This window comes from Nannobrachium achirus (assembly GCF_963921795.1).
Source record: "Nannobrachium achirus genome assembly, chromosome: 19".
In the NCBI taxonomy this organism is placed as follows: Eukaryota; Metazoa; Chordata; class Actinopteri; order Myctophiformes; family Myctophidae; genus Nannobrachium; species Nannobrachium achirus.
The window spans coordinates 38,101,788-38,128,604 of NC_137826.1; the positions used below are offsets into that span (position 1 = coordinate 38,101,788).

At 43.7% G+C, this 26,817-nt stretch overlaps 1 protein-coding gene across 1 annotated transcript in view; it reads left to right on the forward strand.

Annotated features, from left to right (window-relative positions):
• LOC308304807 (platelet-derived growth factor receptor beta-like) overlaps positions 1–20,808 on the forward strand; it is a 36,884-nt gene extending 16,076 nt beyond the window's left edge. The window contains exons 10-29 of the mRNA XM_080749437.1: positions 5,661–5,776; positions 6,304–6,424; positions 7,137–7,239; positions 8,011–8,119; positions 8,754–8,848; positions 9,625–9,757; positions 10,210–10,314; positions 10,561–10,671; positions 11,322–11,451; positions 11,924–12,057; positions 12,413–12,531; positions 12,825–12,947; positions 13,495–13,606; positions 14,530–14,629; positions 15,157–15,262; positions 16,897–17,016; positions 17,047–17,080; positions 17,373–17,523; positions 20,160–20,340; positions 20,581–20,808. Coding sequence (XP_080605563.1) covers positions 5,661–5,776; positions 6,304–6,424; positions 7,137–7,239; positions 8,011–8,119; positions 8,754–8,848; positions 9,625–9,757; positions 10,210–10,314; positions 10,561–10,671; positions 11,322–11,451; positions 11,924–12,057; positions 12,413–12,531; positions 12,825–12,947; positions 13,495–13,606; positions 14,530–14,629; positions 15,157–15,262; positions 16,897–17,016; positions 17,047–17,080; positions 17,373–17,523; positions 20,160–20,319 — 2,182 coding nt within the window. The 3' untranslated portion in view covers positions 20,320–20,340; positions 20,581–20,808. The remainder of the gene's footprint in view (positions 1–5,660; positions 5,777–6,303; positions 6,425–7,136; positions 7,240–8,010; positions 8,120–8,753; positions 8,849–9,624; positions 9,758–10,209; positions 10,315–10,560; positions 10,672–11,321; positions 11,452–11,923; positions 12,058–12,412; positions 12,532–12,824; positions 12,948–13,494; positions 13,607–14,529; positions 14,630–15,156; positions 15,263–16,896; positions 17,017–17,046; positions 17,081–17,372; positions 17,524–20,159; positions 20,341–20,580) is intronic.
• Positions 20,809–26,817: the final 6,009 nt, after the last annotated feature.

The following is a 26,817-nucleotide window of genomic DNA, read 5'->3' on the forward strand; positions in this document are numbered from 1 at the left end:
CGAGGGCATAATCTTATTACAGCGAGCCCTGGCCCGATACCCCCCGAGGGGGATCTAAGGCAGAACCTGAAGGTGGCGCTGGGGTGGTGGCGGGGCAGTGCTATGCAACAAGACTGAGTCCCACCATCTGACTTCCCTATGAACTATGGGTAAGGGGGGGGGCAGGACCTAGTGACCCACCCCCCTCCGCGCGCGCGCTCCCTTGGGACCGCCCCCTGAACTAGCTTTGATCCTTACGAATCGTCGCACTATTTCAGGAGACGATCACTTGGGTTAAGATATACTTTATTGACCAGAATGAAGGCAGAAAGCAAGCATCACACAGCATGGCATATTGAGCACCCTACTATAGAGACAGCATAGAATCTAAGCCTATATATAAGCGCATAGTATTGGCAGCCTACCTTAGCTCTACTATAAGACAGCATAGAATCTATAGCCTAAGTTAGCATGGTTTGGCATGGGGTTCTGCCTCGGGCCATGGCTCGCTGAACCCACGATCCTCATGTTACCATGAGCATCGAGGGCATAATCTTATTACAGCGAGCCCTGGCCCGATACCCCCCAAAACTACAAACCCCCAAAGCACGCCAAAAGCTCAGAATCCCATGCCAGTGCTAGCCAACTGCGAGGAAGGCAGCTCTGCTGTGACTCTAGCGATTAATTTATCATTACTGCGGGGCAAACTATGAACTGCCTTTCCTGCCAACGCAAAATAATAATTAAGAATATTAGCATCTGGCAGAGCGAATATTACTAAGCAAAAACTAAGCAATGATATTGGCAGCTTGCCAAAAACGCTATAAGTACTGCTAAAGCAATTTAATAATTAAGAATGTTAGCAGCTGGCAGACCGAACCAACGGTGAGGAAGGTGGTACTGCTGACTATAACGATATACTGCAATCTGACTGAAGCCATACTAAAACACCCTAGAGAAAAGCGGGAGCAGCAACATGGACGTATATATATATAGACAGCAGAACCAGAAGCAGCGATGAACCTTTAATTCATATAACTACAGCGCCATACAGCTTCACATCCTACCTAACTAACACCCCAGCAACCACCTAGCTTTTGCATGATAGAATATTGGAGCGTGCAGCGATGCAATTAACCTAGAACGAGCAACCTATCAGCAACACAGTGGCCTACTATAGTGCGGCAGCACTGACATATCTAACTTGCAGCAATACTGAAACTATCTAACTTGCAGTACTGCTAAACGGCCCAAGTGAATAACGGGAGCAGCATCACTGAAAACTATATAACTGACAGCAGAACCAGAAGCAGTGGTGAGCACCGTTTATTCAGAATAATAATCTGCTAGCCAACGGCGAAGGAGGCAGCTTGGCTGTAATCTAAGCAAATACCTTTTAACCTTACTGCGGAGCGGGGGGCAACTAAACTATGTACCGCCTAACCTAATGCTTTAGAGCGCTATGGAATACTAAAGGCAACAGCGAATGAATGCGCGATTACTGCTGAGCCGGAGGCAATTACACTATACCTACTGACCGACTCTAGAGCGCTATTGTATGCTAGAATGAGCCAGCAAAGAAAAAGCACAGTAGTACCGAATGTATTAATACTAGCAGCTTCCCTAAGCCAACCAGTGATAAGAAGGTAGCTCTACTTTTAGCGATGCTATAGTGGGCAGGAGCCACTAAGTATAACACTAATTTAAGACCTGTGAAGCGCAGCAGATAGGCAGCACGAAAAACACACAAATATATCAGGTATACGCCGAAGCAGAGCAGCAACTGTACTGGTGTAACCTTAAAGGACACCTTGCCTTGCATTTTACATACATGTGCAACACAGCAATAACCCATACATGTGAGAGGCAGCAATAAAACACACAACCTTACAGGTATACGCTGAAGCAGAACCGCATAATGTAACCTTCTAAACCTGTGCTAATGGTGCGGCCGCTTCAGTCCTGAGTTGCGTGGGCTTGATGCTCATTGACAGCTGGGCGTGTCGGACTTCATATGCAGAGTGTGATGAACGGACATAGCTGCCGATGGCTAAAGGATTCCATGGTTGATGACGGCACCCGGAGCACTGCTGTTGTCGCTGCACCGGTCCAGAGAGAGAGCTGTGCAAAGGTTTGGGAGACAGGCTGTCGGGCGGGGGAGCCGGCAGCCAGCTGGGTGGGCAGGCCGCAGCTCTCGGTTTTATGCCGAACCAGGTGCGTGTCATGGGTGCCCGGCGTCGGGAGCAGACATCAGGCGGATGACCAGGTGTTTCGGCATGGAAATAAAGGACGGAAAAGTGGGTTAGTTCTGCTGTAGAGTCCGCTGAAGCACATATAAGAACTCAACCCAAACCACATCTTGACTTTTAAGTCAAGCAATGCAAGAGAGCGGCTAAAACCCAACAAACAGAACGAGCGAATGTACTGCTATCTAACTATGGCTACCCATTATTTCCCAGCTTGGAGAGCGACTGACACCCCAACAGAACCGAACAAGCAAATGCGCCGCTATTTACCTTCTAGAGTCTGGCTCCACAATGCTTCCGGGATAGCCGTCGCTGGTGAGAGGAATGGAGTTCCCGCCGCTGGTGCTGGAACTGCTGTTCCCGGGTTCCTTCGCGGCATGATGGCGGCGTGACCGGCGTCGGCGTGTTGCAGCATGACAACGCCCCCGGAAAACGGGCCTGCGCCCCGCCAGCTTCCAGCACGATGCGGCGGGCTGGCGGGCATGCCGGCAGGCGGGTGGGCGGTGGGTTGGCGGGCGTGCCGACCGCCTTGCTTGCGTTAGCTGATGCTGTAGCAGCAGAGCCCTCTGCAGTGCCAATCGACTCCTGACTGGCTTCATGGTATTATACAGCCGTGGACGAAGCTATAGAGATGACATGTTAATAGAAAAAACGCAGCGGCTGCGGCATGACGCTGCAAAGACATACATGCAGCCGCTCCAGCCTGAATCTGAAAAACATGATGTTAGCAGGCATGTAGCAGCCGCAGCACGAAGCTATGAAGAAAACACACTGTTAGCGGAACATGTTGCAGCTTAGCCTGCAGCTGCCATGATAACATGATGCTGTAGTAGCGGGCCTGCCGCAGCTCCGGCATGGATCTGTAGTGACATAATAATGTTAGCAACAGACCTGTAGCACTTTAGCCTGAAGCTGCCATGATAACATGATGCTGTAGTAGCGGGCCTGCCACAGCTCCGGCATGGATCTGTAGTGACATAATAATGTTAGCAACAGACCTGTAGCACTTTAGCCTGAAGCTGCCATAATAACATGATGCTGCCACAGCTCCGGCATGGATCTGTAGTGATAAAGTAATGTTAGCAACAGACATGTAGCACTTTAGCCTGAAGCTGAAAAGAAAGCATGGCGTTAGCAGCCTTTATCCTGGAGCTGCAATGGTGAACATGATAGCAACAGTCCTGTGGCCGCTTTACCGTGATGGTAAAGATAAACACTCGTCATTTTCACTAGCAGTAGCCTTAGCTGTAATTATTAGCTTGAGTGCCGCAGCTACGGAAACACCACAAGGACATGCAGTGCGATACGCGGTGATCCCAAACTATAACCCTAGATTGAAACAAATACGGCAGCTCGATAGTGGACAATATCCAATGACTTCACCTTTAACACTGTTACACTTGAAGCCGCCCTGATGTTAGCAACAGACGCGTGGCAGTTCCGACCTGAGCTGCAAACATAAACAGATGTTAGCGTTTTTACCAAGAGTAGCATCGGCAGTAATTATCGGCTGCTATGCCCGCAGGCAGCCGCAGCTTGGGTAAGGCTGCCACTCATAAGCGGATGCTATGACGGCCAGACTACAATGCGTGACTGAATGGGCTACATAAAACCACACGCACACACCCCACACAACCCGAGGAGAGGCAGAAGTAATGCATTACGCCCACAATAGACTGAATAGAAAAAACAAGCTACAACGAAGCCTGAATGAATGAACTTCCACTGGCCCGACGTGACCACGATTCTTACTACTAACACAACCTAGCTTTTATAGTAGGCATGAGTGAAGCATAGCCATTGATCGTACATGCGCATCCTTACCTTATTAAACTGCGCGTGCACATAAAATAATGTAATAACGAAAAGACTCTTAAAGGACCAAGTGACACGTGCCAAGGAGGTTGAATGCTAGAGCTACGTTACCCGTTGTGCTCAGTATGCGCAGAACATGCGCAACCCTTCGCTTCGTGACGTTACCCTCTGCTAGCCTGTATGCTAGGTAGATGCTGACTACGGACACACGCAACTCCCATGGAGTAGACAGATTGAGAGTCATTACAGTTCGATAGCCAACGTCTTTAGCTACATGCGTCCTGCGTTGTAAGCTAGCCGACTATCAACAAACAGCTCATGGCTGGAATGAACCATAGCTCATACAGTAGCAGAACGGACAGCATCATCGATAACAAAATATGTGGAACAAATGAGGGCAGCTAGACGTTAGGTAGATGCTGTTTACGGACACACGCAACCTACATAAAATAATCCTCCTGAATTAGGTCATTTACTGTTCATAGGGGCAACGATTTCACACGGGCCATTACTTGTACTTTGGATGTGAATAGCACGCCGTTTTACCAGCTAATAACTACTAGTAAGGAAGTTATAGCTAGCCGGCCACCAACAGCAAAAGCTAGCCCCTGGCTGACTGTCTGAATGGAGAAAACGCTTACTCAACAACTAGCAGATAAGGCCACACGGCCACTGATACCAGCACAGTACCTGAGTTTACCTTAGCGAACGGTAGCAGAGCAATGGCCCACAAAGGCACAATAAAATTAGCTTAGCAACAACAACTGCCGCATTGGATCAGCAGCACTGCACTGCAGAAATCAGCTGGGAATCAGCAACATCCGCTGAGACCACAAACTTGTTGAAACAGTACTAGAACCTTTCTACAGTCTATGACTAGAACACAGCAGTGTCCACCCGAATCCACGATCCCAGTGTTTTTCCATACAACCTTGCCTTGATCCCAGCATAGACAGCAGCGAAAAACACGATCCAAGCAGAAGTCAGCAGCACAAACAACCAGTAACCCCTTCGAGACAGCCATGCGTAGCAGCAGCAGCAGTGCTATGCAACAAGACTGAGTCCCACCATCTGACTTCCCTATGAACTATGGGTAAGGGGGGGGGCAGGACCTAGTGACCCACCCCCCTCCGCGCGCGCGCTCCCTTGGGACCGCCCCCTGAACTAGCTTTGATCCTTACGAATCGTCGCACTATTCTTCGTTTTAGTCATCACAGCTTATTTTTTATTTAACACATTATAAAAAAAAATCGTCATAGTTTTAGTCGACAAAATCAACACTGCCCCACATGATTTGTTTAGGTTCGATTCCTGCAGCTTCTGCAATGTGTCCCTGAGCAATACACTTAAAGGACGTACTGGAACGCAGCCAGCCTGCTATTTGTACACAACGCATCATGTGCTGAAACCACATGTGCTGAGTTGTCCTTTAACTGCTTAACTGCTGCCCCATGAGCTCAAGTCTGACCATTTTGGGCCAGCATGGGTGAAGCTGAAAACTGAATTTCCCCCTTGGGGTCAAATATGTGTAATTATTATTATCTAAAATCTTAAAATTTGCCACGGACACATTTGTCCGTGTACGGACATGTTGTTGACCCCTGATTTCCCTCCCCTCAGTTACCTGAGCACTCTGACGCTGGTGCGCGTGCGCATGGAGCAGAGGGGGACATACACGGCAACCATCGCCAACGACGACGAGGTCAGAGAAGTGGTGTTCGACCTCCAGGTCACAGGTCAGAGTTCACACAGAGTTCAGACTGGCTGTTGTTGAGGCAGGTTAAAGTTATACTGTGTAAGATGTGGGTGGCAGTGGCTCAGGGGTAGAGTGGCCGCTTGGCAACCGGAAGGTTCCCAGTTCGATCCCTGGCTCCCCCAAAGTTACTGTCGAAGTGTCCTTGAGCAAGACTCTGACCCCCTAATTGCCCCCGATGAGCAGGTTGGTTGGTGCCTTGCATGGTTTCCTCCACCATCAGGGTGTGAATGTGTGAATGTAATGCATACACAATCTATGTAAAGCGCCTTGGATAAAGGAGCTATATGAATGCACCATTTACCAATACAAGCTTTCTTTCTTTCTTTCTTTCTTTCTTTCTTTCTTTCTTTCTTTCCCTTGTAATGCCATTTGTGGTACATAACATCATGTAGTATTATTTCTTTCTTATAAACGTGTTTTATGATGTGACGTGTCTGTGTGTGTGTGTGTGTGTGTGTGTGTGTGTGCGTGCTTGTGCGTGTGCGCGTGTGCGTGTGTGTGTTTTAGCGCCCCCTAGGATCACAGAGCTGTCAGACCAACATGTGTCTCAGGGCCAGGCAGTGTTGTGTGTCACTGAGGGAGTCCCCACTCCCACTGTGCACTGGTACAGCTGTCACAGCTCACAGAGGTAGGGAGCAATCCATGCATCCATGCACCCATCCATCCATTCATTCATTTATTCATTCATCAAATGTGTCTTATCAACTAAGTAATTCACCAGAATATAGCTTATCTTTTATAAAAATCAAGATGTTTTGGTTTAAATTAATTATTTAGGCTACCATAATTTAGTACTCTTTCATTAATGCAGATCCCGCGTATACTCACGAAATATTTACCGATGTCCGGAGTGCTGATCCCGGGTACATGCGCGATATATACTGTATATACAGTAAAGTTGGCAGGGCTTACCTTGCTGTCCGTGCTATCCATCTGGCACTGGTTAAGTCCGCAATTTGTTTACATCGCACGTTCACGTGCACGCAAAGTGCCGCGCTTCCATAGAAAACCATCGATCTTCCAATGTTTAGACTTCATTTACTCGATAAAAGACTTTTGATGCCAAGGCTGGCATGTTTACTTGCAAAACTAGCACTCGCATGATGGCATCCATCTTCCAGATCTGTTTACACACTGCCCCGGAACTAGTTCCGGGTGAAAGTTGAAGAAACTAAGTATCAGCGCAATCTCCTTCCGGTCCTTCAAAATAAGAGGAGCCACCTATGGAAGAAAATGGTGCTCTGTGCAAGTTAACCCATTAAAGTCAGTGGCACAAAATGAGTTAATGGTACACATTAATGGCATAGATACATTAAATGCTCCTCTCCTCTCCTCTCCAGGTGTGGTAATAAGACAGTAGCTTGGCAGAGTGTGTCAGCTGACTCGGAGGGTGTCAGCCTGCGGCAGAACGTCAGTCATGTGGAAGAGAGAGGGGTCAGCCAGGTATTACACCACAATGCAATATCATACCATATGATACAACACCATATGGCATGGTGAAATGCTGCAGTTACAGTAAAAATATAATACCATATTACAAGTAACACGCCCTAATGGCTAGGGATGGGTATCGTTCACCTTTGAATCGATACGATACCTTTTTCGATACCTGGGAATCGATACGATACCCTTTTCGATACCATTTTCGATACTTTTATTTAAGTTTGAGGTGATGATGATGATCACACAGTGTGGCGGAGCGGAGAGTATAGATGTTGGATAATCATCATAATAATAAACATTATAGGCTATTGTCGGCTATTTTCCACAGTAACGAGTGTAGCCTACTAAAGCAGTCATTAAACTCTCAGTAGCCCAACTGTTACAGATGTGACCGGCCAGGGGTGTGTTCAAGAGCATCGAAACGAGGTATTGTTCGTTTTTATGTGAACCGATACCCGATAGTCTCGACGTCATGCAATCGATACCATTAAAAGTATCGCAGACGATACCCATCCCTACTAATGGCGAGTGGCGACCGTTTTAAGTGGTTAGACGAAACAAACTTGTCTCACGGCACCCTAGGTTAGGGTACCATGGCATCCACTTTGATGCCATGGTACTGCTCTACAACCCTATGTGCTGTGTGTGTGTGTGTGTGTGTGTGTGTGTGTGTGTGTGTGTGTGTGTGTGTGTGTGTGTGTGTGTGTGTGTGTGTGTGTGTGTGTGTGTGTGTGTGTGTGTGTGTGTGTGTGTGTGTGTGTGTGCCGACAGGTCCGCAGCCTGCTGACCCTGCAGGCCATCGGCTCAGTGACCGCCGTGCGCTGTGAGGCTCGCAACGAGAGAGGACGGCGGGCCTGGGACATACGTCTGGTGTCCAACTGTAAGACCCACAAGACCTAATACTGACCCGCTTCACTGGTGACTATAGTACACCAGTGGCGTCAGTTCAGAAAAAGCTAAGGTATGGCAACATGACTGGTGTCGCGCGTGTGCAAGACACGCGCGACACCAGTCATGTTGCCATACCTTAGCAACAGGCATGATACATTTATTTTAAGAAGTACATTTTATTTTTCCCCCCGTTTCTATGGTTTCTTGGGCTGGATATGGCAGCCTGGAACGGTTGTTCAAGTGCATTGCACCTGTGCAGCTGACCTGCGGAACCTGGGAATATACCGTTTTGTCAAGATGGGGAGAATAGTGTGGAGAATATAATTATAATTAAAATACCTTGTTAAAGTGACCATTTTGTTACATTTTGCATTTTTAGTTATTTTACTGTAATTTAACAACATAATAACCAGCACAGATAGACAAATAGACATTCATGAATTTATATTTAAAAGTAACTTTTATTTTCCCCCCTGGACCCAGGGTATGGCAGCTGCATACCCCTGCCATACCCAATTCACGCCCCTGTAGTACACTAACTCTGACTGTTATAGAATGTTAACATAACACACCCTGCATCTCTCTCTCTCTCTCTCTCTCCATCCATCTCTCTCTGTCTCCAGCTCTCTTCTCTCAGGTTGCTGTGTTGGCGGCGGTTTTGGCGCTGGTCGTCATCGCCGTCATCTTCCTCATCATTCTCATCGTCCTCTGGAGAAAGGTCAGTTAGAAGAAGCAAACAGTAGCAGTGGTAGTAATAGGGAGTTTAAGCAAAGACGCTTTTCAGTATGGCTCCGCTAGGCGGAAATACTATGTCTATGCGGCAGACGTTGTAGACGCTACGTGGAAAGGTAGTTTCTGCCGTAGTAGGAAGGGCTGCGACGGCAAGCAGGTTTATCTATCGAGCACTGATCCATTTCCGTTTGCCCGGAGCCGACTGCCGCAGCCGTCCTTCCTTAAAGTCCCTAATAGCAGTAATAGTGGTCAGTTAGTCAGTCAGTCAGTCAGTCAGTCAGACAGACAGACAGACAGACAGACAGACAGACAGACAGACAGACAGACAGACAGACAGACAGACAGACAGACAGACAGTCAGATTTAAGGGAAGTTAAACAGATATGATATGTAATGCAGCAGGTCGATCACATCCCAAAGAATCCCTGATTCAGTAACCTGCCCTTCAGTCTACCTCATTAGACGGCACTACATCACCAGCAGATGTCGCTGTGCTACATAACTTTTAGAGCACTGGTTCCGTTTTCAATAGGCTTTCTGAAGCTTTGGATTTTCAGAGAGCCTAATTTTGCCATCACAGCTGCTAGTGGTTGGGTCATACTAGCAGCAGTAGTTTAAAAGGTGGGTTATTATAGCTATATTAGTTGTAGTAGTTGGGTTATAGTAAGTCATAGTATTACTAGTAGGTTGGCATAACCAACCATAATATTTCCTTTTCTTTTCTTCTTTCTTTCCTTTCTTGTCCATTCTTCCTGGATTCAGAAGCCTCGTTATGAGGTGCGTTGGAAGGTGATAGAGTCAGTCAGTTCTGACGGACACGAGTACACCTACGTTGACCCCACCCAGCTTCCGTACCACTCTGCGTGGGAGGTCCCGAGGGAAAGCTTAGTGCTGGGTAAAGAAGGACACAAACCCAACGCACACCAGTGGTCCGACAGGCACACATCTAATCCTTCTAGACAAAACACACACACACACACACACACACACACACACACACACACACACACACACACACACACACACACACACACACACACACACACACACACACACCCGCATCTCATTACTTCTTATAGTTCTCATTGAAACACTAAATGACTATGCAGTGAATGGTGACGTTACTATTTAAACATTACATGACTATGCAGTGAATGGTGACGTTACTATTTAAACACTAAATGACTATGCAGTGAATGGTGACGTTACTATTTAAACATTACATGACTATGCAGTGAATGGTGACGTTACTATTTAAACATTAAATGACTATGCAGTGAATGGTGACGTTACTATTTAAACATTAAATGACTATGCAGTGAATGGTGACGTTACTGTTGCTGTCAGGTCACACTCTTGGATCCGGGGCGTTCGGCAGGGTAGTTGAAGCCACAGCGTATGGCCTGCTGCACTCACAGTCAACCACCAAGGTGGCTGTTAAGATGCTCAAATGTAAGTATGATTAACTACGTATGTAATATAAGTACACAGTAAAACCATGTTTTAATTTAATCACTTAATCTCTATTATACTTCTTTGACCGGGGCCCCAAATATAAAAGGAGTCTCTCCTCTATCTATGAATTAACAAAACTAAGAAGTGTGTGTGTGTGTGTGTGTGTGTGTGTGTGTGTGTGTGTGTGTGTGTGTGTGTGTGTGTGTGTACGCGTGCGCGCGCGCATGTGTGTGTGTGTTCTAGCCACTGCCAGGAGAAGTGAGAGCCAGGCTTTAATCTCAGAGTTAAAGATCCTGAGCCACCTCGGACCCCACCTCAATGTAGTCAACCTGCTGGGAGCCTGTACCAAGGGAGGTGAGAGATACACTACTGTGTGTGCGTGCATGTGTGTGCGTGTGTGTGTGTGCATGTGTGTATGTTGAAAATCTGTATTGAAAAAAAAAAACACAACTGGGTATTTCCATTCATCCATTAAAACCTCGAAAGCCTCCGTGTTTTGCTCGAGCTTGTATGTCTGATTTTTGAGCGGTGGTCACACCGTCTCCATAGCGTGGCCGTGTGTGTAGGTATGTATGTTTGTTTGTATGTATGTATGTGGGTGGGTGGGTCTGTATGTAGCCTCAAGCCTGTGGTGTAGTACCTTTTCTGACCACACATGTTAAGGGAGGGGCGCTGTTGTTCAGGCCAGGCCAGAACAGGCAAGGCACACTCACACTCACGCACGCACGCACGCACGCACGCACACACACACACACACACACACACACACACACACACATGCGCGCACAGACTCCACCGCTCAGTTCACACGGGTGTGATTTTTTTTTTACATTTTTGAGAAATCTCGAAAGTGTTTTGAAAAACGTTTAATAATTTTTGTATTACGAAAAAGTGTGAGAAATACTGATTTAGAAGGCATTTGTCTCTCTCTCTCTCTCTCTCTCTCTCTCTGTCTCTCTCTCTCTCTCTCTCTCTCTCTCTCTCTCTCTCTCTCTCTCTTTCAGGTCCTATCTACCTGATAACAGAGTACTGTCGTCATGGTGACCTGGTCGACTACCTCCACCGTAATAAACACACGTACTTACAGAGTGACGCAGAGGGCGTGCAGCGAGAGAACAACACACTGGGCAAGAGGTCAGCGTGCACACACTCACGCACGTACATACAGTATGCACATACAGTACAGTGTGCATGTGCATACTGTGCGGCAGGGGTCTTCAACGCTTTTCAGGCCAAGGACCCCTTAGCTGAGAGAGAGATGAAGAAGGGACCCCCAACCCCCACTATTAGAGTGTTTTTTCAGACATTTAATGCCTTAAATGCCTCAATACTTTGTAAACCTGACCTTTGGCACAGCACACCCAGCACACTTGTAGATCTGCTATTTTTGGCTTATGTTCCCCCCAGAATAGGGATGCAAGTGATCAATAATGTAAAATGTAAAAATTCAAAAATAAAGTCCCTATCACACAAAGATTTGGCAGACCCCCTGCAGTATATCTGAGGACCCCCTAGGGGTCCCGGACCCCCTGTTTAATACACCTGATATATACGGTACACAACCAACCAACACACATGTGCCTGTGTGTGTGTGTGTGTGTGACAGTGACGGTGATGGGGGCTACATGGACATGAGTAAGGAGGAGTCTGTCCAGTATGTGGCCATGCAGGAACTGGTGGACCACATCAAATATGCCGACATCGAGCCTGCGGTTTACGAGACGCCCTACCAAGAGCCAGGTAACTAAATAACACAGAGAAAGGTATCTGCAACAAAGCAGAAAGCCCGCAACACTCCAAGTTAGATGAAGGCTTTTAGGTGCACGGCTCAAAATAGCATATGAGGAAAGAAGTAGTTGCCTGTCGCCAGCACTCAAGGAATCTCCTTTTCACATGATTTTATTTACCTCAATGGACAGAGTCAAGTCGAAGGGTCGAAACGTGTCCGTTGACTTGACTCTGTCCATTGAGGTAAATAAAATCATGTGAAAAGGAGATTCCTTGAGTGCTGGGAACTAAATAACACAGACAACAACAATAATACTGATGTAAGATAATGTCTCCTCTCAACCTTCTCTCTCCTCCTCTCCTCTAGGCCAGGAGCAGGAGACATCAGCCCTCTCCCTCAGTGACTCTCCTCTCCTCAATGTCCATGACCTCCTGGGCTTCTCCTACCAGGTTGCTCAAGGAATGGACTTCCTGTCCTCCAAAAATGTGAGGATTCTCTTCTCTTCTCATCTCTTCTCTTCTCTTCTCTTCTCTTCTCTTCTCTTCTCTTCTCTTCTCTTCTCTTCTCGTCTCGTCTCGTCTCTTCTCTTCTCTTCTCTTCTCGTCTCGTCTCGTCTCGTCTCGTCTCGTCTCGTCTCTTCTCTTCTCTTCTCTTCTCTTCTCTTCTCTCCTCTCCTCTCCTCTCCTCTCCTCTCCTCTCCTCTCCTCTCCTCTCCTCTTCTCTTCTCTAAATTTCTCTTCATCTTGATAATAACCTGTGATTTTCTTTCCCCCAACAGTGTGTACACCGGGACCTGGCTGCCAGGAACGTGTTGGTCTGTGAGGGAAAGCTGGTGAAGATATGTGACTTTGGCCTGGCCAGGGACATCATGAATGATGAGAATTATATTGCTAAGGGCAACGTGAGTCATTCTGATGAGTTAATCGTGTGAAATGAGTCCTTTACTATACTAGTAAGATGCCCTAAAGGGTGAGGCCGCATCAATTCTTGGCCAATTGGCCAGTGATCGGACCAGTTACCCATATATGGATACCCCTGCATGATAGTCAACAATGTTATGTCAAAACATGCCCATATATGGGCATTACCAAATATGGGCATTCCCAGATATGTCCTTAATATTGATGACATTGGGACATGGATCTCCATATATGGGCATAAAACATATGTTTATTAGTAAATCCAAGCAGGGCCTTGGCAAGTTGGGGCCTGGGTTTGATGCCTGGCGATCATATATGGGCATAACGGGGTACCCTAACTGGGCATCATCTGGGAATCATAGGAATTTAGGAATGTGTGTGCGCGTACTGTATGTGTGTTTGAGTAAGTGCGTGTGTGAGCGTATGGTTGTGTGCATCCAGACATGTACCATCTCTGTGCATGCAACATGTGTGTGTGTTTTGTGCATGCAAGCAGTGTTGAGTAATGTTATTTCTGCGTGTCCACAGACCTTCCTGCCAGTGAAGTGGATGGCTCCAGAGAGTATTTTCCAGAATGTTTACACCAGTTTGAGTGATGTATGGTCATATGGCATTCTACTGTGGGAGATCTTCTCACTGGGTACCCTATCCTATCTATTCAGTTTTATATTCTTGTAATTATTTCATACAAGGCTTTCATGCATGGGCTTGACAGGACTTGCAAAATTACCTTTTAAAGAATATTAACCTTATGAAAGAATTACTCGAAAACTGAAGGTATCCCTATTCCCTATTCATTAGAGCAGTGGTTCTCAACCTGTGGGTCGGGGTCCCCAAATTATTTTTGGGGGGTCCCCAGATGATTCACTTAATGTGCAACATTGTTTTCTCACTCAACAGTAAACAAACCAACATAACGTTTAAGTGTATAGACTATAGAGGGTACCTGCACGTTTCTAAAGTGATAATTTAATGTTTAATTTGTCATTTTAGAGGTATAAAAATAAAAAATAAATCTAAAATGACATTGGCCAAATTGTCAAATATTAGAGGCAGAAATTGTGAAAATAGCCGATCTACATGCTCACAACGCCTCGCGTGAAAACAGCCGATCTACATGCTCACAACGCCTCGCAACACAAGGCGTTGTGAGCATGTAGATCAGCTATTTTCACAATAGAACCGCGATATACAAAATGTAATGCCTCAACTCTTGGGTGGGTGGGGGTCCCCAGTTAAAATATGATTATTTTGGGGGTCGCGGCTTGAAAAGGTTGAGAACCACTGCATTAGAGGGACAATATCATTCACCAGAACCAGGGACATGTGTTATATATAATTAGACTAAAATGGAGTTTGAAGTTGAAAGGGCTTATATAAGAAGGGGGTGTGTCTGATTAAATTAATTAAATGTCTAAATATTCAATGAGCAACTTAAAAAACTCTGGGCTGCACATAAAAAGCCAGAGTAGACATGAAATGACCCTGGAAGTATTTTAAAGTGAATTTCCACTTTATTAAACTGGCCATACTAGTAAAGTTTCAATGTGCATTTCATCCCAGGTGGTAGCCCGTACCCTGACATCCCCATGAACGACCAGTTCTACACAGCCCTGAAGAGAGGCTATCGGATGCCCAGGCCCATCTACGCCACACAACAAATGTAAACACGGTTTAAAGAGTATTTAATCATCTATCCCTGACAGCATGGATGACAGAAAGAGTAATGGGAGTGCAGAGAACTTGTGCATTGTGCAACACAGGTTACAGAAATGATATTTAATGGTTGCCTGTCATGTTTGAAATCTACTGTTGGAACTGAATTAAACTTTTCATGCTTCAGTCTCTTGTTACAAGTTGTTAGAATGCATGTTGTCTAAATAGATGCTAGGTTTGGTGTGTACTTACTATTTCTTTTATGTTATATTCATATTCATTGTGTCTTACAAAGTGTGGCAAATACATCAGCTTACATATATTTTATAGTTTCTTTGAATCACTGCAATGTTCTCTAAGCACTCTACTATTTATCCTGTTGTCTGTTCTTGCCATTTACTATGATTTCACACTTGCAAATTGCTCTGGATGCTTCCGGATTAAATAGTAAATTGTAGTGAGTGCCAGCTTAGAGTCTAATGTCCTCTTTGTGTAGAAGTGCTGGCTGACAATGTGTAATTTGTGTTGTTACAGACATGAGGTTATGAGTCGCTGTTGGGAGGAGAAGGATGAGCTCAGGCCTCCCTTTTCCTCTCTGAGCGTTTCCATCGGCAACATGCTGAGCGATGGATACAAGAAGGTACCCAAAGCATCTGAAGCTAGCACAGCAAATAGAAGGTTGAAAGATGGCATCTGATGCTTTAGTACCCATAAGAATTTCATACTGGAAACTGGGATACTGTAAGAAAAAAGAGTCTTCACTTCATTTGTGTTTGAAGTCAAACTCAAAAATGTAAAGATATTAAAACAAAAATACTAAGCCACTTTTCTCCTTTGGAAAAACTAAAATTTTGAGTTACTGAGTTTTAGTATGAAACTATGTATTTCAAAAGCTTTTGAGAAAACTCATTAAAGGGGATTGCTGTTAATCATTTGCATGAAAACTGCAAAGGTTGCAACTTTAGATAAAGAAATCCAGATGCAAAAGATGATAGGTCAGCAGAACTTTTAAAAACATAAATAATGTTGCTGTTTTTTTCTTTTTCTTTTAGTTAGATTTTTGGTTTTAAAAAATGTACTCTTGACAGTTGCCTTGAAATTATGAGTTTTCAGTTGCCTTGAAATTATGAGTTTTCCAGTGACTACGCTTTGACATGATGATAGTAACAGTAATATACATGTCCAGAGTTCAGAGTTCGAGTTACGTGGGTGCCAGTGGGGTCTTAGCTCCCATAGTTAAAGTCTGGGACCCCATAGTCAACAACCCCCTTTGGGGTCTCTTTTTTTCTAAGTGTGTTTTTTTTTTTTTTTTTCCTCGTTTTTTTTTATTTTTTATGTTCCATTGGAAGAATTTATATTATTTATGTTAACTAGATATACTAAATAAACATGTTAGACAGTAAGACTGAACAATGACATCACACCGTTTAATCCTACTATTCATTTTATTATTATAAATCAGGCGCATTTAATGTGGGGTGTGAGTCTTCCTTTACCGTCCGGGTTATAACACACTCGCTGCAATGGTTCCTACCTTTCCCCCAGGGCCGAGGAGGCCCTGGATGCAGACCTACCCAGCTGCGTGGTCTCGCCATGGCCTGGGCATGAGGTAAGCTAGGAACCACTGTATCGAGTGTTTGTTCTAGCCACGGCCCGGACGGCAAAGGAAGGCGGACACGCCGGACAGCAACAAACAACCAAACAAAACAACGCTGTCTTCTGAGCAAGACTGTAGCCTTAGTGTGCCTCAGTGCCTGTGCCCGTGACAATGTTTTTTTTAGTAAATAAATATGAACCCGACCCGCCTTGTTTTGAGAAAGAAAAATACCCATTTTAGCCGACTTTATGCTACCAGAACGGGAACTTTTGGCTGGATGGCTCAGAGCTCAGATCATCAGATGGAGGAATTGGGAACTGGAGGCTGAGCAATAATGGTGAGTTAATATGAACAGAAAAGACTGCCTGGAGTTGTCAACATAGCCAATGTGAAGCCCGAATTAATATTGTGAAAGGAAAAATATGATTTAATATAGGAAATACCCGTTTTAGCCGACTTTATATCCGCGAAATACCCGATTTAATATGATTTAATATAGGAAAGTACCCGTTTTAGGCGACTTTATATCCGCAATTACCCGATTCTTTTTCGGAAAGGCCGCCAGAGCTATGGGATCCCATAGCTCTGTGGGTCCCATAGCTCTGTGGGTATAACTCGCTCACTGCCAGAGTTTATGGTTGTACTGTACTGTAAGTCTTGTTCCTTTGTATTGCTAGCGCTACCTCCAGGTGACGGAGAACTTCCTGAGCGGTGAGCATCCCGCCGTGTCCCGGTCCAAACCCAGCCCGGCCCCGCGGCCAGATGGGACCACAGACGAGGTGGAGGCAGAAACGGAGGTGGAGGTGGAGGTGGAGGTGGAGGTGGAGGTGGAGGTGGAGGCGCAGGCAGCAGATGATGATGGTAAGTTCTGTCTCTTTTCCACTACAAGAACTACTTTAAGCGAAACGTGCCGTTCTGAATTTGTTTCCATGCGCAATATCGCTCAGTCACAGATAAGGTTCTCAGAACCTAATTTGTACCCTGCTCAGGCGGTAGTACTAACCATGAGTTCATGGGAAGCCAGAACTCGATATATTCTTCTTCTAAAATAGTAAATACAGTCAGTCGAAAAGAGACATCAGGTTGTTTATTGCCGATTTGTCTTTAGTAACATTTGATGGTTTTCTTTAATCTGACCTCATCCTTTTTGCAGGAAGCCACACTCCACAGATTAGGGTCCACCAGTCAGAGGCGGAGCCAGAGGAGGCAGGCCCCTCCTCCACGACGTACATCATCCCCATCACTGACATCACCATAGAAACCAGTGGCCAGGTGCTGGACACAGCCACTCCACAGTTATCAAGGTACAACCAAACATTCCCCCAATGCATGCACGCACACATGCACACATTTTCTGGAGAAAATATTATTTAAATCTTGAAAATAAGACCATGTCTGCTGCACCTACAGTACTTGGGGTGTCTTAAAATAATTTCTGTTTGGGCACATACTGTGCAAACACATTTTTGGCCCCTGAAAACGTTTTCCGGAGTGAACATATATTTCATTACGTTGTTTTTGTGTTAAAGGCAAACAGCGTTTTTTTTTGCCTGCCACAGCATTAGTGTGCGTCAGAGGTTTTTGGCCAGAGATTTAGGTTCTGGCTTTTATTTATCACTGTGCATACATTTATTGTGTTATCTAACGAGCACAGAGTACGTTTCTGATCACTGGGCTACATGTCAGTGTGATACTGTCAGGTGTTGGCAGGCTACGATGTGATGATGTCACTTTTTGTATTTTCATGTGGACAGACATTCTTTTATAACCTTGCTTTTCAAGACAGGACAATGGAGGAGGCACAACTCAGTTTTTATATTATTTGATCTGTTTTGCAACAGGAAAGCATTTTATATCTCCATGGTGCTACGCAAATACACAGTGGTCATAACATTGTTTAAGGTACTACAAGGAGGTTTAGATCAGTGTCCTCCATCCACGTGTGTTAGACTTTTGAGGAAATAAGTATTCTTAAAGCTTCTTGGCTAAGCATTCTCTACTGAAGCCATCTGCTCCATCTCTTCTTGTCCTGTGTCTATTTTAACGTCAGTAAAGAGTCAGTGACCCTCCTCTCCCCCTGCACTTCCTTTGTGGATGAGGAAGGGAGAGTAAGTGAGTAAACACCTTCCCCGTCTTGCCCAACTCTTCTCGTCTGCGTGGCGCAATACCTCCCTGTGTCTGTGTGGTGCAATAATGAATAACCTGCATGCATGTGTGTGTATGGGGAAATACTCACATTTCTTCCGTTACGCACGCCAGACATGTGAACATTGTTTTCTGGAGAGAAAACACAGGAGCTGTGTGTCAGTGTCATGCAGAACCCTCATACCCGTTACACAACCTTCAGTTCAGTGTTCCTACATGTAGCTTTGTGGAATATTTAATGAAATTAATAGGCCTACATAACTCATGGGTGTGATTATTATTTTTTTAAGTAAAAGTATACATAGGCCTGCTGTAAGAGTATTAATATCATATGGTAGAAAAGTCCGGTACAGAAGTATAAAAGTGTCAAAATACACTTAAAGCACTAAAAGTAAAAATACTCGTTAGGCAGAATGTCCCATTTAGCAAGTTAAATGTATAGAAATCTTTTGAAAATGACAGATCTACAAGCTCAAAATGCGCTGCATCGCTCAAGACCAAATGTCTTTGCCAATCTCCAGCTAAATTTTGCTGAATGTGCGCCGCCAAAATATGGATGCAAGGGTTCAAGAGGTTAATGAATATCACGTGAGTGTCCACTCCCACATGATGATTATATGAGACATTACAAAATATCATAAAAACAAGGATTGTGTCAGGCTTGGCAGCCATCATTGGCCAAAACAGGAAAGGCGCTGCTTAATCTGTTCTCGCCTGTCAGTCAACCTACATCCCTTCTCTGCCAAACACAATAATCACACAACATTCAACTGTGTGTGTCCGTGCATGCGTGATTTCACAGAGGGTTCGCCAAATAATTTGGAGTGGTCGCCCTGGCCGCTGTTTCGTACCCGAGTACACTTAAATTCAACTTTAATAGTACTTAGGTGCTTCAAGGGAGCGTTGAGTATGGGGCGTTGGGAGATAAATAATGTCATGTGACAGTAGAAGATTCACTTGTCAAGAGTTGGAGCGAATAATAAGGTTTGAGTGTGTTCCTGAGTTCCTGGTTGTCTTTAGTTGTAATAATAGAACAACAACACACAACCAAAGCAGTGCGCACTGATGGTCTTTGAAACACCGCCGCACACAGCCAACAAAACATCATCAATTGTTTGCATGATCACTGACACACCTTGCTATCTTATAAGCAGCTTTGAGCGTATGCCATGAAGTGTATGGTGTCACATAACGATGACGTCACTCACTAATCCTTGGTATCTTCATCCTCGTCTTCAACTAGCCACGAAGCCACGTAATTATGGGACACATCCAAGCGCAATCGCCAAATGCAGAGCGGAACACTGCGACTTTGAAATCCAAGGCCAACCCCCTCACGTGAACGTGTATAAGCGACAAGATTGGTTAAAGGAAAAACTTAACCTGGCATTTGACAGGCCACCGACACGGACATCTAGTGCGGTCGGTTAGTCTCACCATGAGAACTCTGGTCGCTAGGGGCCGAGACAATAACTAAAACAAGTTAACCCAAGTGAACCTTAGAAGCCATTGCCACATGTTGCCACAATGGTTTCACTGATGAAACACTGATTCTAAACAAGATTACATTTCTTTTCTGTTATTTTAACGCTCTGACAGTTGTGGTGATGTTATCAGGAGTTAACTTCTTCAGTGGGTATTTATCAGCTGGCTGACTGGCTGGCTGGCTGGCTGACTGACTGACTGACTGACTGACTTGGTGGGATTATGAGTCAACCAGTCAACTAACCTGCCAGTCAATCAGTCAAAGCAGCAAGCAACAAACAGTAACCTTATATTGATCCTCTATCTTCAGCCCTCAGCTGTCAGATGTCCCCCCTGAGGACGACGCCCACGACGCATCAGAATCACAGGAAGTGACATCACAGCCAAACCAGGAAGCCGACGATCCAGCACCCCAAACGGCCTGCCCCCCCTGCACCACCACCACAGAGGAAGAGGAGAGTTTCTTGTGAAGGTTTTCTTTTTGGAGCTGTGTGGAACAGAGCTCCCCATAGGCAGCAATGTGTGTCCTCACCGTCAAGTGAGAACTCACCGTCAAGTGAGAACTGTCCCGTTGAGTTTGAACAGGATCTGCGCATGCGCGACCGCACGCACGCACGCCACACACACACACACACACACACACACACACACACACACACACACACACACACACACACACACACACACAGCTCCACTTCGAACCGAGGTTTGATTTTTTTAATTTACTCCAGGGTCAAACTGGACTAGCTGTGGACAAAACGGATCAACATCCCCAATTCATTCTTAATTTCTGTACAGCATAGGCAAACACATGTTTATAATAATAATAACACATCCTGTAGTAATAGGAATGTAATAGTCTGCGTAGAAACTGAGTTAAATGCGTTTTTAAAAAAAAGTACTGTTATATGTAATATATTCCTATCACATAAGTGCCCTCTACTATATGAGATTATATGAGATGTCGTTACGTTACTGTATATATATCATAACAATGAGGATTGGCAGCCAACACTGACCAAATGAGGAAAAGCCCTGCTAGCTTAACCACTTAAACCCCAGCATACATATTGTGGGGAAAGCTTTTGCAGAGAATAGCCGAACGACAAGCTTTTCGATCAGCTCTTTTCAGCGAAGATCTGTGATGTACTGTAGAGCGAAAAACAGAAAATACACAAGTATAAAGCCCCCGAGGGACGTCTCCGGTGAACCATAGGGTTTAAAGGACAACTTATCACCACTTTTCAAACCATCTTCGTATAATTGTTCCTCCCTAAAGTTCATGAAGTTCAGAAACCCGTCTACCAGTGACATCACCGATGGGGAATCCAAGCTAATACAAAAACGGCAGGCTTTCTATTCCTGAAAAGTTACCATGCTTTAATGGAAGCCATTGTTCTTGCGATAATACAAATCTAAGTATATAATATATATATATATATATATATATATATATATATATATATATATATATATATATATATTTAAATATATATATCTTTTTTTTGCTATTTTATTTGACCAATTATATGAAGATAGGTTGAAAAGTGGTGAAGTCGTCCTTGTCTGTTGTGACCTGCCAGTCAGCCCCTCTACTGCCAAAGACAACAGCCACACAACATCCTACTGTGTTTGTTTACCATGACGATGGGTGTTTTTATTGGGTTTTTAATACCCGCAGTATTCCTGGAAACTAGAAGCTCATGGTGGGTCTCATTCATGATGAGCTGCTCTACGCATCATGAATCATGTTGAAGTATTATTTCGTACTATTTTTGTATATATCGGTTCTATCTACATTTTATTTTTCTCCAAGGCTTTGCAGTGAGAGAGAGAGAGAGAGAGAGAGAGAGAGAGAGAGAGAGAGAGAGAGAGATTAAAATTGTTCCCTCAGCAGTTTGCAGTTTGTCACTATTAATAAAATGAGAAATGACAATCTTACTTTCTAAACACAGTGCTTAATCATCTAGGGAAAAAAAGAGGATGACTAAACATCTTTTCGTAGCCAAAACAATGCTGTTAAGAACTGGTTTTAAATTCCTGTTATCAATTATGTGGTGGGTGTAACTTTTCTTCCCACAAACGGCATAGAATAGATGTCTCATTTTCCAACCAGTTCTCTCTCGTAAAACATTATTTAGACAAATCTTCCCGGAAAATGCTCACAAGGAGGTATTTGATGTTTAGAATCCGTTGCTTTTATCTTGTTTAAACAATGTAACCTCGTGTAGTATTGTTAGTTTGTTTGAGTATTTTTAGCCCCCCCTGGTGGACCAATTTGCAGTACATAATACAGTACTGTAGTGTACGGTCAAACCAACAGCCTCAGCAACGCAGTAGTTTTGAACACGCTTAACTAATATTAACAAGTTTTAGCACCGCAAAACCTTCTCTGGGCCCGTAACTGGAACTAAATTAAACCTTGATGCCAAACTCAGTATTAGCTTCTAATTTGCTGCCCTATTGGTTTAAGGGAAGGATTGCTCTGTGTGTGTGTGTGTGTGTGTGCGTGTGCGTGTGCGTTCGTGTGCGTGTAGACGTGAACTTGCACCTGTTTGTGTGTGTTCTGAAGGAGGGAGGAGATATGTGACAGAGTCAAACATATCAGATCAGCCTTATTGTTCTGTGATCAGATCAGCTATTGATCTGTTATTGAGGGGAGTTGTACATAAACAATATTAACAGAGTATACAGTGACGAGTCAAACTGCACATGGTGCACAAACGCTATGAGAATATTCCTTCAGTATTTCTGCTGATAGATATGCCTAGGCTATATACCTATATACAGTAGGCTAGCTATATTAGCATACTGTACCTGCAAACAGTTTTTCTTTCTTTTGTTTTTTCGTTCTTTTTTTGAGGAAGAAGGAATATGGTGTTTATAATCTATAAATGTTTGAATACTAAAGGTCTGAACAGGAAACACACATGACACCTCTTCATTTGTGTTTCCTGTTTAATTCTGCTGCCGAGCCAATCAAACGATGCGATGGGAAATTGAACCTGGAACAAGAAACGCGGGTATGTCGCCTTCTGTAAACCCGGTGGCCAGTGCATTTCCTCAGAACTGCCCCACTGTCTTTTATGGTGTCACGGTGGTCTAGTGATTTAAGGGGCCTAACAGAAAGAAAGCATCGAACGACCGCGCCATCGACACTTTCTATCTGCACCCAATGTGTTCAACAACACATTAAACACCTACCTGATCACCAGGGGCGTCACAAGGGGTAGGAAAGTGGGACTGAGTTACTGGGGCCCAAGGTGGAGGGGCCCTAATAACTTTATCTATTGAAAAATAGCAGATATACAAGCTCACAGCGTGGCACCGAGTGCCGCGCTGCGAGCTTGTAGATCTGCTATTTTTGAAAAGTTGTGAAAATGTGTGAAAATCTTTGAATATATGTATTTTTTTAAGCAAACATTTCCAACTCAAATTTTGCTTCTGGGGGTCCCTGGAACAAAATATTTTGAGATCGGGGTCCGTGGCCAAATACATACCATTTTGGGGGTCCTTCACATGAAAAGGTTTGAGCTCCACTGACATAGAAACATAGGTTTTTCAAAAAACCTCAGAAGGATTTGAAATTTTCAAAGATTTTCATGATTTTTCAAAAATAGCAGATCTACAAGCTCGCAGCGCGGCACTCGGTGCCGCGCTGTGAGCTTGTATATCTGCTATTTTTCAATGGTTAAAGCACAGGGGCCCCGCAGTGAATCCTTGTACCCAGGGCCCAGAATTTGGTGTGACGCCCCTGTAAACGCCTACCTGATCACTCTGGATCAGAGTAATGTCAATTCAGTGTGTTCACACTGAGAAGGAGGCAGCCGTCTTTTTTCCTCTGCTTTACAGTCTGTAACCACATAAACCCTGGCATTCCTATTTTAAAATAGAATGTTCTTAACCTTTCAAATCCCCCCCAACCTTTTTCCAGTTGTTTTAAAACGTCTAAGAAATGACAGTATATTAGGGCTGAAGTGGTTAATATGACTGTATAATGACGTGGCATTTGCCTCCACCTTGAAGGTTGAATGTTTAACAATCTGCTCATAATTAAAGGAGCTATAGTCAACTTTGTCTTGATGCTATAATAAAAATAATTTTTCAAAAATATTTTATTAAAAAATAAGCTTCAAAAAATGACCACAAAAAGTGTAAAATAATGATAAAATAATTATTTTGGCCATTGTCAGACCGACACTTTGTTTACATTCTAGTCTATAGACTAGGATGTAAACAAAGTGTCGGCCCTACAATGAAAAAGTTGACTATAGCTCCTTTAACTAGCCTTGATGATGATTTCTATTAGAAAGATCATACTGTATACTGTATGTATGTATGGCCAGTAAAATGATGGCTGACGCCTGACGGGCATTTATTTTTCAGTCACAGTGGACTTTAGACCAAACAAAGTCGTTTTTGACTCTCTTTGATGGTACACATCTGCTGGATACCCTTCCAGTTTGAAGGTACACATGTTTGAACTGTTTAAAGTAGTTGCCGTTATCTACATTTGCAGTCAAGGTACAGTACTGATCCTCTTTGCCTTAGTGCTGTACTGTATTCATAACACAGTCCTATGGTAATACCCCAGTCCTGTTCTGCATTATTGCAGTCAACAAGCCAAATCATAAAGACATTATTTACCACATTAACAACCACACTTAAGTTCTAAGTGTATAAAGCTAGCATGTGCCGCTCTTGGGCATTCCATCATCTGTGATAGTCCATGTCCATCATCTGTGATATTTAACCTATTATCTGTTTTTATTATATCAAGATGATAGGCACATCTGTTTGCGCACACAGTAGGGCTGGTAAAGTGTCCCTGTTCCGGGGCTGAACATCCGACAAAAACCCTGAAGCTGAACACAGTATAAAGTGAAATAAGTTCACAAAGGAGCGGACCTAGTCCTAGTATGGAGCCCTAATGAAACTCGTCACGTAAATAGGTTCTTAGTGGTTAAAACATAATAGTGACAATGCTGGGGTTTTTTTTTTTACATTAAAGGGTTGCAATAACAGAACATATGAGCAATAATGTAAAAAGTGGGACTTGTACAGTGACTGCCTCTGTAGAAGACTGTGCTATTATATAGGTACTGGATGAATGATTCATTCCATGTTTTAACCCTGTGCCTCTGTAATGTCTTTATAAGAAGACAATACTAAGGACAAGAAAGAAATGTCTCTGTTGAGACTTTTAGTTAAATTCAGATTCAGTCTTTCCTCTGGATTTATTTAGCAGTGACACTCTATAAGTATGAGTACTGAGGTTATGTTTATATAAAATAATATAAATGTAAATGAGGGTAACCTTAACCCTATAACAGTATACAGCAGTTTAGTACTTTCCCTTCAAAACGCATACCTGCCATTTTAAATGAATGTTTTTTATCATGATAAAGCACTGTGTAAGATGACAGAGGAAACATTGCAAACTGAGCAGCAAAGATGTAAAGCCTGTTGTTTAAGAGTCGTCTCAGTAGAACAGGCTGCCGGTTGGTGCTAGCATATTAGCATATTCTGTATATCGGTTTAAAGGGAATGTGGACAGGTTATTAGAATGTCCATGAAATAAAGATTTTTTTTTACTCTTCAGATGAACTTATGTTTGTATTCTTTCTATTCTATCCTTCATTATTCATCCCAACTGCAAGACAAACTACATTGACTATCTGCATTGGGATTTAGTCACGAGGCGGAACTAAGTACTATTTACTCGAGTATTGTACTCACGTACAACTTAGAGTTTGTTTTGATTTACTTCAGTATTTCATTTAAAAAAAAATGTTTTACTAGTTTCAATATCAGTTACTTTATGATGTAGATTACAGAAGGGGATCTCTGATAGTGACATCAAAGAAAAGGACCTGCACACTGTCAGGAACATCGGTTGTTAGACCACCACAATTATCTGTCCTGATGAAGGTCTTTTGATGTCACTATCAGAGATTCCCTGCTGAATATTATGGACCTTTTGTCATACGCACCTGTCACCAACCTTTGAGGTGTGCGTCAGCCTTTTTCTAAAAAATGATGTAGATAAAAATAAAACCTTCAATAACTGAGAAATTGTAATTATTATTTAGGTTAGGTTAAGCCAAGGGTCAGCAAGTACCGTACGTTTGGCCAATGGTCCTATGTCTTTCTTTCATTAGATGATGGACCAGAACACAAACAAATAAGGCTATTTAAGATCTGAAACTTTTACATAATGTCTTATACAATCAATATATGAGTTGATAATTATTGCTATTACGTTTCTAAAATAAGATGTGTTTGTTCTAACTGCATACTCGTAGACTGTGTGTGTAATCATACAGTATGATACTGTATGTCACAGGTGCAGATAGGAATACTTGGGGTAATTATTTTGTGAAGGACGCATCCTTGAATGAGGTTTAGTTTAGTTAATTAAGGGGGAAAAAAGAAGGGAAAGGAAACACCTGGAGACAGACATACTCCCTTTTGAACAGAGATAAGCAAGCTCTTTCATTGAATAGGAGCTCAAGGTCTGTTCTTAGATAATGAGTGAAACTTTGTGAAACATATGCCTGTGAACTGAAGCACATAAAACATTCTTAAGGTAGGGTAGATTCTCTGTTTTGACATTATAGTAGTGTGCTTTCCAAACGTTTTCATTTAAAGGATCTGGTATTGGTATGCACACATGCAGTTCACAGACCCCCATGACTCAGAGTGTACAAATGGAACCAAGTCGACCCGTAGGGTCCTTTTGGTTCCATTGTACAGAGTAAAAGACCTTTATAGTCCATTATAGTTCCAAACTACAATTTAGCTGGGGACCCCTTAGGTACATTGGACTGTCAGATATCATTTGCCCCAGTTTTGTCCCACGGGCCACCGGTTGCCTAACGCTGGGTTAAGTTGGTAAAGTGATTAAAATTATTTATAATTACTTAAAATGCAATTGTGAATACAGGACAGAGCATTTCTACATTGTG